The sequence below is a fragment of the Pongo abelii genome, chromosome 6 (assembly GCF_028885655.2).
Source record: "Pongo abelii isolate AG06213 chromosome 6, NHGRI_mPonAbe1-v2.0_pri, whole genome shotgun sequence".
NCBI lineage: Eukaryota > Metazoa > Chordata > Mammalia > Primates > Hominidae > Pongo > Pongo abelii.
Window position 1 is genome coordinate 63,617,023 of NC_071991.2, and position 12,924 is coordinate 63,629,946.

Consider the following 12,924-nt stretch of genomic DNA (forward strand, 5'->3'; position numbering starts at 1 on the left):
TGCTATGTCTGTATCTGCTGTGAGTTTGGAAATGTGTTAGCTTAAGTTGTTACAATAATGTATTCATCATGTTACTAAAGGTCTTCATGAGATTTGCAGGGCTCTCCCAGGAGGAAGACAGTTTCTGCTTGTAGTCTTTGTGGCATCTATGTGGCCTATATTGCTTCTCAGTGATTCTGTGAGCTTAAATAATATTTTAATTATGTTTTTCGTTTTCAGGTCTTCCTATAATTTCCTAACATTGATTGCTTAAAATATTTAAGTAAAAAGTGTCTCTAAATCAAATTTTAATTTCCATAAATGTCTAGAGCAATGGCTACAAATTAATATGCAATTTGAATTGGAGTTCTTTGGCGGTATGTTCAGAGAAATGGTGACCAGATCTCAATACGAGGAATTATGAAGGGTGGCCAATGTGTTCTCCAGTGAGAAGCATTTAACTCTCCAGTGTTCATGATAAGTAGGCTGACAGTTCAAATAATTTATTGCTGCTTTACAGTATACATAATTAAATGAAACATGTTAAACTCAAGGGAATTTTTAATAGGTTACTTGCAATTGTTATTGCAGGCAACAACTTGTACATGATTTTATTTCCAAATCCACAAAAAACAAATTTTATACAAATCAGCACTGTAAAAATGTCAATTACAGCCCCAGAGGCTTTGCTGGCAGAATAATTGTCTAAATTCTAGAATATGGGAAACAGGTTTTTTTCTGGATTCATCTTTTTTTTTCATTTTCTTTTTTTTACAAAAAAAATTTACAAGTGAAATGTTACTACAAAACTTTTTATAAGGAATTTTTGCAAAACATTTACATTTTACCATCAACTATTTCTGTTTTAAAATCATTATGTAGATTTAATACCCTATGCTGCACATCAATTTATGTGGGATGACAACTTAGTGACATGCATAAAAAAACACCACAAGGCATTAAAATGGAGACTTAAATACAAATATTGTTGCAATAAAACAGTTATAAAATTGAAAAATAGGACCTAAACATCATGCTTATCTAAGTTTGACAAATTAACTTTTTCTCCTAGATTACACACTTTTATTACTGCTCTCATGAGAGTGTGATAAATAATGACTTAACATCAAGTTCTAATGTAATCAGCAACACATACACAAACCTAACCAAAGAAAGTATACTGTAAGAAAAAACTATTCTAACACTGGAGTTTTACCATGATAAATACATAGCTTTGCACTGATAATTACAATAAAGAAAAGTTTTATAATGGTGGTAAAGGGAATGAACAGTGATATGCCATTAAACAAGACTCTACTGCACATCTGTGCCCTATTACTTATAACAGCTATATCCCACTGAGTCAAATAAAGGACATTGAAATATACGATTCTTCTAAAGACAGAAAAGTAGACTCAGAATGGTATGCAGAACAGACTGTCAAAATATTTCTAATTTCAGTGGGGAAATGTGCACCTGCTAACACAACATATTTTATATGCTATAAAGCTATCCAGATTCATTTGATAAATTTATAATAGGCCTCATTGTTGATTAAAAAATAACTTCCATTTCTAATGGACATACATAGGTTTGCATTAGAACTGGTTCATGGAATAATGATGCAGAGTGTTCATACTTGGTATTAACAACAACAAAAAGTGTCACTCTGAGGAAACATGATTAAAACATTAAGAAAGTTTCTTTGCATAAAAAAATTTATAGCACTGATTGTGTAGCATAATGATAGATAAAATATATATTTGATGTTTCAGCTCCTATATAATAAAATTAAAATTAACACTACCAAATGCTCCTCTGTACCAAACAAAACAACAAACCAATTCTGATGTTTTAAAGCCAGGTACATCAGTTGTTAAGAGTACATTAAATAAAATATACAAAACAATTTACAAAATCCAACTAAAATTTAAAGACTCTGTTACAAGTCTACAAAAGCTTTAAGAAACTTGAAATTTATAACCACAGTGTAAAAATTTTTTTTTCCTTTAATCTCAAAGCTTTTTTATACAAACTGAAAGCACAAAAGACCTTCAGTTTTATATAACGCTACAAAGGGCTGGCCTAAAGTGTACATAGTGTAAACAGTGATCATTACAGTATTTCTCCTTCATCAAAAATACAAGAAACATCACAATTTTGGAAGAGAATTCGCATGAGTAGTACTTTTCCTGAAATTATAGAGAATGCACAAGAAAACACGTACCTATATTCAAACAGTCCCCAAAGCAATGATGTTAATAAACTGAGCAGGTAGGTAAAAGCTTTGTTTTCAAATGATCAATTTCACTGATTATGATTCTGTGTAAATACTTTTTTAAAACAAAATATTCTTATTAATATTTAAGTTACTGGTTTATAATCCAAATTTTTTCACATGAAACTTTTGGCCATCTTTCCTAATAAGACCCTTTCCTAGCCGGGCATGGTGGCTCATGCCTGTAATCCCAGCACTCTGGGAGGCTGAGGTGGGGAGATCACCTGAGGTCAGGAGTTTGAAACCAGCCTGGCCAACATAGCGAAACCCTGTCTCTACTAAAAATACAAAAATTAGCCAGGCGTGGTGGCAGGCGCCTGTTAATCCCAGCTACTCAGGAGGCTAAGACAGGAGAATCGCTTGAACATGGGAGGCAGCGGTTGCAGTGAGCTGAGATCGTGCCATTGCACTCCAGCCTGGGCAAGAGAGCGAGACTCCATCTCAAAAAAAAAAAAAAAAAAAAAAGACCCTTTCCTGTAAGACCCTTGCATAAACAATAATATAGTTTTTTTCTTTAGTCACTTACTTCACTGAAAATTATTCTGCCTTTTCAAAAATAAAAGTTTTGCTTCATAATATATCTATTATATATTAGGCTAATTTTTAGGGAAAATTCAGTTATTGATACAACATAAAAACATTACTGTGTTATAATTCCTAATTACCTTCTTACATAGCACTAGAAATAAAATGCGACTGGCCAATTTTTAGTAGAGGAAAACAAGAATTACAATGTAGTTAAAAGAGAATTTTCTGCTGGCCTTGGAAAAAAGTATAATTCTTTCTTTGGCTACCAAGTCAAAGCATAAAGAATTCTGCACATTGTCAACATAACTCATATTTACAAAATACGAAACTACAGAACAATTTACACTCTATGCAAATATTTCCAATATAAACATTTTAAATGAAATTTTGTGGTTCAACCTAGGGTTAGGAATATAATCAATCCTAACTTTAGAACATTGCATGTTAAGATGTCTCATTTTATTTTTCTGAAGCTATGATGAGTTTTGTTTTAACCATTTTTTTCCCAGCATTTTCCTAAGGTGTCAACCCAAAATTTAACCTAAGATTTAACTCTACGTTCCTCTTGTGTCTCCAAATGGAGAAAGTAATTGGACTTCACTGATTGTCTGCATACACACTACTATAATGTAGTGGTAATAAAGATCTGAGATGCATCTCAGATTACTGTTTTGGAACTGACCTAATTCAACTGTTGAAGAATTTCTAACATTTAGAAAAGACGGCCAAAACTATTTTCGGTTGATTTTCCAAAAATCAAGCTAAGGAAATACGGCATTATCCCTATCATCAGTTAACTATCTGTTTTCTGTGCTATAGAGAAAAAGAATACACGTAAATTATTACTGAGTGAATTTATAACAAAGTACTTTCAAAGAAAATAAGTCCAATTAAGGTCCAGCCTGCAAATTACTAAGGTCTTTTTAAACATGTTAACACATGATATTAAGAGATGGGAAGATTCTGTCTAAAGGTTATGTGATATATTTCCAAACAACTACAACTTATAGTATGGAGGAAATACTTTTCTGTTTCCAGTACATCAGTTTACTTTTTGTATTTTTTAAAATTCAACACTTCATGTGTTGACCCCAAAGCCTGGAATACTTAAAGAAGCCAAGAATGAAAACATAATTTCCTACTCTGTAATCCATTTGACCAGCCCATTTCCAGATTTTCAAAGGTGTGTAAACAAGTGCAGCACTAGAGGTCTCTGTTATAAATAACTTTTCAGAATTCTTCCATGTTGGTTGAAACATTGGGAGTTGCTGGATTCGAATCTTGAGAAATGGCTGCAACTGTGACAATTCTTGGGGAGCCAAGCACCTCTGTAACAGATGAGTCCAGTTCTCCCGAGGTAACAATGGCAAGAGCTGTCCCACCACCTTTTTTATTCTGGTGCGTTTTGACATGTTTGGAGAGATGATCACTCCGCATAAACCTTTTAGAACATTCCGGGCATTCAAATCTCTTTTCACCTACACAGAAAAACAGTAAATGGAGTTATACACATTTTACTTAAGTGAAATTATAATTTTTAATAATCTCCCTTATGGTCACATTATATGACTTTTTGTACAGTTTCACTAGTTGCAAAATGCTTTTATTTAAAAACGTTATCAAATAAGCAATGCAAAGAGAAAGACCATGTGATTGAGACGAAAAGACCTGAAGTTTAAGCCCTGCTTCTGCTGTGAACTGGAAATAAAAGCTGGAGCAAGTAAATAGCCACTAGAACCCTCAGTTTTCCCATCTACAAAGCAAGAGGGTTTTTAACAGACAATTTAAAATATCTCTATCAGATGTAACAAATATATATAATGTTCAAGGCTCATGTCCACTCTTCTTCAAAACTGCTAACCTGGGTTTTAGTTTTAATCTTGGAGGCATGAAATATCTTAGAACTATTTCAAATAAACTAAGTTAATTTAATAGTGTACTGAGTTCTTTACAAGGCAAAAATGGGAGGCAGGCACATGCTACATTTAGAATTTAATAAAGTTTTTAGGTTTCATAAGATAACAGTTTCTGTTGTCCAAAGCAATTCTTAAATATGTTTTCTTCAAAATATAAGATAGTTTTACTGGACCGACTTCTTTGTTTTGGAATAAAAGCTAGTTTAATGTTAACTAAAAATAAAAAAGCCATTTTGTTTTTGTGCATAATAAATGAGGCATATCAAAATTTGGCTAACTGGTTTATCCTGATGTGCACAATGAATAACTGTTAGCCATAGATCTTCCCTCTAAAATTGTTACTTAAGGGACTGAAATGTTGTTTTCCCAGTCTGATAGAACTTGGATAATAAGTGATAGGGTTTGGCTCTGTGTCCTCATCGAAATCTCATCTTGAATTGTACTCCCATAATTCCCACATGTTGTGGGAGGGACCCAGTGGGAGATAACTGAATCACGGGAGTGGGTTCCCCATACTGTTCTTGCGAATAAGCCTCACAAGATCTGATAGTTTTATCAGGGATTTCCGCTTTTGTGTCTTCCTTATTCTCTCTTTGCTTGCCACCATCCACACGAGATGTGATTTGCTCCTCTTTGCCCTCCGCCATGATTGTGAGGCCTCTCCAGCCATGTGGAATTGTAAGTCCAGTTAAACCTCTTTCTTTTGTAAATTGCCCAGCCTAGGTATGTCTTTATCAGCAGCATGAAAACAGACTAATATAATGAGAAAATTCGATTTGGATAATTTTTTTCTTGGCCCTGCTTTTGACTTACCAATAAAAAAATCTATAGGCTCAAGTTGGTCCATGTCAGACATTCTCTCTTGTTCTTTACATTCTCTTTTTCTTTACGTGTGTGCTTTTACTTTTGAGTAAACTTTGAAAAAACCATTAGTCTTCCTTATTATTGTTATAAACAAATATTAAAACTTACAGGACCACTGCACTCAATACAATATTGTATTAAACATCCATCTGAAGTAACACAAAGAAGATGCACCTCCATGTTATACCACACACCAAAATACATGCTACAAAGATTTAAAACCAAGTATTAAAAAAAAAGGAAAATATTTCTATAACCTAGTTTGGAGGTACTTTAAAAAGTACAACAGGTTATTTAGACACTATAAAGGAGAGAATAGACAAATCTGACTACACAAAAATAAAATACTTTGTATGACTTAAGATCTCGTAAAGTTAAAGGAGAGAAAAAAAAGGTCAACAGAAGCATAAAAACAATGTGATAAAATTTAACACATTTTGATAAGAGCTCTTGGCAAACCAAGAATAAAAATTTATTTCTTTTACCTGCTATACCCCTACATATAATTAATGGAGAAACTTTTGAACTATTACTTTATACATCAGGAACAAGATAAGAATGCTATTATATATATATCATTACTATTTTCAATATAATATGAAACATTCTGACGAAGCCAACATATAAGACAGTAAAATGAACTGAGGTACAATCATTGGAAGAAAAAAAAATTGAAATAGATTATTATTTACAGTTATTACTATTTACATAAATAATCTGAGAAAATAAACAATTAGAATAAATTTGTCAAGTGGCCAGATTCACGATCAATTGATAATAAGCAACACCATCCATTAATTATATAAATCAACATGTAATGCAAATGTTGAGGCTACAGTGAGCCACTGCACTCTAGCCTGGATGACAGAGCAAGGCCTTGTCTCAAAAAAAAAAAAAAAAAAAAGTGTGTAGACAAGGCCCTGACCGACCCCAGGTCAAACGCAAACTCTATGTCAAGCCACACCTGACAAGCCTGGTCTTGGTATCTTATTCCAGGGTCTAGCTAGGTTCTGACAGGAGGAACCTGGGATTTCTCTGTACAAAGGTGGAGGCAGTGGCCTACTTAAAACAAACAAACTGTATTTAGGCTGGGTGTGGTGGTTCACACCTGTAATCCCAGCACTTTAGGAGACCGAGGTGGGTGGATCACCTGAGGTCAGGAGTTTGAGACCAGCCTAGCCAACATGGTAAAACCCTGTCTCTACTAAAAATACAAAAAAAGTAGCTGGGCGTGGTGATGCACGCCTGTAATCCCAGCTACTTGGGAGGCTGAGGCAGGAGAATCGCTTGAACCGGGCGGGGTGGAGGTTGCAGTGAGACTTGGATGCTAGGAGATAAATTACCTGCTGTAACTGCCCCGGGTGTGCCTGCCTACCAGACACTCCATCTTGCAAGACCACCATTAAAAGTCTCGCTTCCATTGTTTGTGTCTCCAAGTCCATTCTTTGGGTTTGGACAGGTGAATGTGTGTTTCTCACAAACCTGGGAGCCTGTCTGGGATCTCTGTGCCTGCATGGAGTGGGACTCCAGCCGAAAGGGGAGAACTGTCCCACCCGATTTGGGTGGCCCACTCTGTCCGGGCGTCCTGGCTCCCCACAGAAGCCACAGACAAACCTGAGACTGTTATTCAGGAGGCAGCAGAGGTGACACAGGGAGAAAAGCAGGCACTGCAGCAACCAGGCAACCTCGTGCAGGAGCCAAGGGAGGAAAATTGGACTTTGGTGGTTGGGCATTTTCAGAGGTTGAGTGTGTGTGACTGAGATGTACCCTAGATATGAAGCAAGTGCGGAGTCCCAATCCATGGTTCCGTTCTCCTGTGAGAAGAATGGACAAAGAATGGTCGGAGAATGGATGAAGTGATTCTTGGGGTGTGCAAGAAACCTCCAGTAGGGGGTGCTGAGAACACAGGGAAAAGCTCAGACACAGACTGACCAAAAATGGGAAACAGAAATTCTAGGCCTAGGGGACAAGGGAAAGAGGGAGCCAAAGAGACTCCCTCTGACATTTACCAGGATAGTCCTATGGCCTAAGTTTGGCTCAGATAAAAATTAGGTGTGCCAAGCTTTAATTCTCTATGTGAATAATAAAACCCCAACCTCACAAGAGATAGGTTATGCTCTCTGCTGGATCAAGGAATTAGCCCCCATATTCCCACTTAAAGAAGAAAAAGAGCCTAGTAAAAATCCCTCACCCAGGGAAAAGCCCTGGGACCCTGTCATCCATGCCCCTCCATACATCTCACAAAATAGGGGACAGGAAAATCAAGGGGCAACAGGAGGGTTACAGGAGGAAAGACCTGGACACCATGGCGGAGCCAAACCAACTGCTCCTCTAAATCCTTATCCAAATTTAAGAAAAGAACTAGAACACTTTAAGAGGGATATTGAGAACTTCCCTATTCCTTCCACACAGCAGGCACCTGGCATGTTCCCTCTTAGGGGAGTTCCCATGGGACAGGGAGAGACTGGCTTTGTAAATGCTCCTCTTACAAGTATTGAAATTAGGAATTTCAGGAAAAAAATGAAACCACTCCTAGAAGATCCACTCGGTTTAGCAGACCATCTGGACCAATTCCTAGGATACGGCTTTTACACCTGGGCTAAAATGATATCCGTCAAGAATATCCAGTTCATAGGAAAAGAAAGGGGAATGATTAGGAGAGTGGACATGACCATCTGGGAGAGGCAACACCCTCCCAGGCAAGGAGTCTCACCAGCCAAACAAAAATTTCCAAATGTTAATCCTGAATGGGATAATGATCCCAGGGACTGCGCCCAAATGTAGGACCTCCAGGAACTAATAATTAAAGGGATCAAGGAGTCCACTCGTAGGACACAGGACACATTCACGATTCAACAAGAAAAAGAGGAAACTCCTTCTGCATTCCTATATAGGCTCAGAGATCAGATGAGAAAATGCTCTGGATTAGATCTAGAGGACCCAGTAGGGCAATGCCTTTTGAAGGTTAACTTTGTAACTAAGAGCTGGCCTGACATTACCAAAAAATTACAAAAGATTGATGGATGGAAAGAGAAACCAACTGAGGATTTACTGAGGCAAACTCAGAAGGACTTTGTAAGGAAGAGAAGCAGAAACAAAAAGCAAAAATCATGGTTTCCACTGTGGAAGAGGTAGTCAGAAAAGGGTTACATCAAGATCCCCCCACTTAGGAGACAAGGGAATTATAGACTTCGACACAAAGAAAGAAGGGAAATGCAGGGAAAAGGTCCTAAGACTATGAGTGGATGTTACAAGTGTGGAAAGACAGGGCATTTTAAGAGAGGATGTCCTAAATGGAAAAAAGAAAAGGTGATACCACTTATGACTATTGATGAAGACTAGTGGGGGGCAGGAGCGCCTTCTGAGTAGATCCCACGAGGAACCCTTAATAAATTTGAAGGTGGGACCTGAGGAAGAAGTGACATTTTTGGTTATACTGGGGCAGCTCACTCCTCCCTAATTCACCAACCAAGGGGTACAGAACTCTCTAAGGAAAAATTGACAATATCAGGGGGAAAAGGGGAGGGATTTCAGGTTTCAATATTTAAAAAAATTTTAATTACATCAGGACCAAAACAAATTGAGGGGTCACTTGTTCCTGAAGTAGGAACTAACCTCCTGTGTCAAGACCTGATTGTGAGATTGGGTTTAGGATTAGGAATAGAGGAAGGACAAATAAAAGTAATGATGGGCCTCCTAACAGAGGAGGAAGAAAGAAAAATTAATCCCCTTGTGAGGGTTAGGGAAGGCAACAGAGGGTTAAAAATCACACCCTTACAGATTAAACTAAAACAACCAGAAGCAGTTTGCAGAGAACAATATCCCATTTCTACTGAAGGGAGAAAAGGTCTCCAACTGGTAATAGAGGGATTGATTAATGATGGACAATTAGAACCCTGCATGTTACAATACTCCAATTCTCCCAAAGAGCCTGATGGGTTGTATAGATTGGTACAAGGTCTAAGGGCTATAAATCAAACTGTCCAGACCTACCACCCTGTGGTGACTAACCACTACACCCTCTTTAGTATAAGACACCCTATGAACGTAAGTGGTTCAATGTGGTGGATCCAAAAGATGCATTCTGGGCATGTCCCCTAAACTTTAGGATTAGGGAACCTCTTTGCCTTTGAATGTGAAGATCCTATAACTAGGAGAAAACAACAGTACCTCTGGACTGTGCTGCCACAAGGTTTCACAGAAGCCCCAAACGTATTTGGTCAAATCTTAGAAAAAGTCCTGGAGGAATTTCAACCTTCCAGGGGAACCCAGTTGTTACAATACATAGATAATCTTTTAATTTCTGGGGAGAGGAGGGCCCAGGTATCAGAAACCACCACAAGCTTAATTTCCTAGGAGAAAGGGGATTGCGAGTATCTAAGAACAAACTGCAGTTTGCAGAAAAAGAAGTTAAATATTTAGGACACCTGATCAGTGAAGGGACGTGAAGAATAAACCTAGAGAGAATATTGGGAATAGTGGGTCTGCCTTTGCCTAAGACAAAAAAGAGAACTCCACAAATTTTTAGATTTAACTGGCTACTATAGGTTATGGATTGACGCATATGATCAAAAGACAAAGACTCTATATATCAAGTTACTAGAAGAAGAACCCGATCTCTTGCAATTGTCCTCAAAGGAAATTCAGGTGGTAAAAGAGCTAAAGCAGGCCCTCATTACAGCCCCGGTCCTGGTCCTCTCATCTTTAGAGAAACCATTCCATCTGCTGGTAACAGTGGATCACCCTTGGGGTGCTTGCTCAAACCTGGGGAGGGAAGAGGGAATCTGTTGCTTTTGCCTCCAAGCTTCTTGATCCTGTCTCTCAGGGGTGGCCCAAATATGTGCAAGCAGTGCTGCCACAGCCCTGCTGCTAGGAGAGTAGAAAGCTAACCTTTGTTGGGGCCCTAAAAGTAAGCGCCCTACACCAGGTCAGGAATATATTAAACCAAAAGCCAGGAGACAGTTTGAACACATTCTTCATAAAATATGAAGCCGTATTATTAAGAAAAAAAAATTATTTGCTTGTAACAACAAATATTTGCCTAAATGCAGCCAGTTTCCTATGGAAAGGAGAGGAGAACAAAGACATCAGACCAGAACTGCTTAGATATCATAGAATAACAAACCAAAGTAGGACCAAACCTTAGGGAAGCTCCACTACATGATGGGATAAGGCTATTTGTGGATGAGTCGTGACGAGTGATAGATGGCAATGCTGTCACTGATGGAGATAAACACTCCCTATGTGAGAAAGGTAGATTACCTAATGGCTGGTCAGCCCAAATCTGTAAATTATATGGTCTTAACCAGGCCGTAAATCTCCTTAAAGCCGAAGAAGGCACTATATATACTGATTCTAAATATGCTTATGGGGTAGTACACACTTTTGAAAAAATCTGGACAGAGCAGGGTCTAATAAATAGCAGGGGAAAATAATTGGTACATGGGGAACTGGTCAAACAGGTTTTAGAAAGCCTCCTGCTTCCAGCAGAGGTAGCCATAGTTCATGTAAATGGTCATCAGAAAGGGAACACTATAGAAGCTACAGGAAACAGGCTTGCAGATGAAGCTGCTAAGCAAGCCTCCCTGGACAAAGAAATTAGACTATGTAGCCTGCTCCCAGACATCCCTAAGCTAGTATTAAGGCCCCAGTTTACCAGAGAGGAGGAGGAAGAATTAGACAGGACAGGGGTCACTCAGACTGAAGATGGCAAATGGGTACTTCCTGAAATAAGTAAACCCCTAATGAGAAAACTAGTATCTACATTACACAAATGGAGTCAATGGGGACCCCAGCCTTTGTGTGATACAATACTTAGGAATTATGGGTGTATAGGGATTTATACCCTTGCGAAACAAGCATGTGGAAATTGTGTAACTTGTCAAAAGATAAACAAAAAGATGATTAGAAAACAGGAAGACCTCCCAGAGTAAGACCACTTCAAAACATTCAAGTAGATTTCACAGAAATGCCCAAAGTAGGAAGACTAACGTATTTACTGGTGATGGTAGATTACCCTTCAGGCTGGGTAGAAGCCTTTCCCCTTCCAACAGCCACTGCTGGGAATGTGGTCAAAATAATATTAAAACAGATTTACCTAGCTTTGGACTGGTGGAAAATATTAATTTAGACAATGGAAGCCACTTTACCTCAAGGGTGTTAAGGTGAATTATGGAAGGTTTACAAATTAAATGTGATTATCTCACCCCTTGGCATCTCCCTTCCTCTGGAAAGGTAGAAAGAATGAATCAAACTCTCACAAAGCATATCACCAAACTAATCTTAAAAACTAAAATGCCTTGAACCAAATGTCCCCCAATAGCATTCCTTAGATTAGAACAAGCCCCAATAAAAGACTTGGGATTGTCCCTCTATGAGTCATTATATGGGCTCCTATATTTGCGCAGAGCTACAGATCTTCCGGCTGTGGAAACCAAGGATCAATTTTTAAAGAAATTATATAGTGGCCATATACTCCACCCTGTCATCTCTTAGGTTAAAAGGACTTCTGACTCAAAGTTCACCTCTTGAGTTCATGGCTCACCACTTTCAGCCTGGTAACTTGGTGCTGATTAAGACTTGGAAAGAAGACAAGCTCCACCCAAGCTGGGAAGGTCCCTGTCAAGTGCTCCTGACCACTGAGACAGCCATGCGAACAGCTGCATGAGGTGGACTCACTATACTTGAGTCAAGGGACTGGTAAAGGAGACCCTGGAAGGGAGGGGAAAAGACCAGTGGAAAGTACATGGGTCACCTGAGGAACCCTTAAAGTTAACTCTGAGAAAAATCTAAAAAGAAAACATGGGCTGGCCCGAGTTCTGGAAGAGTCTTGGTTATATGGGTTAGGGGCAGACATCACAGGGAAAGACCCCCTAGGGCGACTTATTCTCAAACTCATCAAAAACTCAACCTCCCAAGTGTCTGGTACTGCTCCAAGCCCAGGCCCTAGTAAACACTTTAGTCCACCAAATAATGATCCTAAAAGGCTAAAAATAATTGAGGTAAAGGATGTAAAGCAAACCTTAAAAACTGAGGGTATGGGGATGTGAATGCCTGGGTTGAGTAGGTCACATTTTTGGTACAAGCCCTCAACAAGAGTAACTACTATGCATGTGCTGCGGGAGGACCTCAGGCATGGGTGGTTCCATTTCCCCTAGGATGGAATACTGATCCTGAAGGAATGCGTTGCATGTTGGCTCTATACCGAGACACGGATGCATGGGAAAATGAGACTTGTAAGAGTTCGTCATTGCTCTTTCCCACATTGTGGAGAGGGGTCAGAATCCCTCATTCTCTACAGGGAATATGAACTACTCCTCTTGCCTCTCCAGGCAGGGGGCAGAGTTCAATAAGCCCATG

General features: G+C 38.6%; 1 protein-coding gene across 1 annotated transcript in view; it reads right to left on the reverse strand.

Moving 5' to 3' along the window:
* Nucleotides 1–537: 537 nt before the first annotated feature.
* SP4 (Sp4 transcription factor) overlaps nucleotides 538–12,924 on the reverse strand; it is an 86,658-nt gene continuing 74,271 nt past the window's right edge. Inside the window, exon 6 of the mRNA XM_002818162.5 lies at nucleotides 538–4,263. Coding sequence (XP_002818208.1) covers nucleotides 4,016–4,263 — 248 coding nt within the window. The 3' untranslated portion in view covers nucleotides 538–4,015. The remainder of the gene's footprint in view (nucleotides 4,264–12,924) is intronic.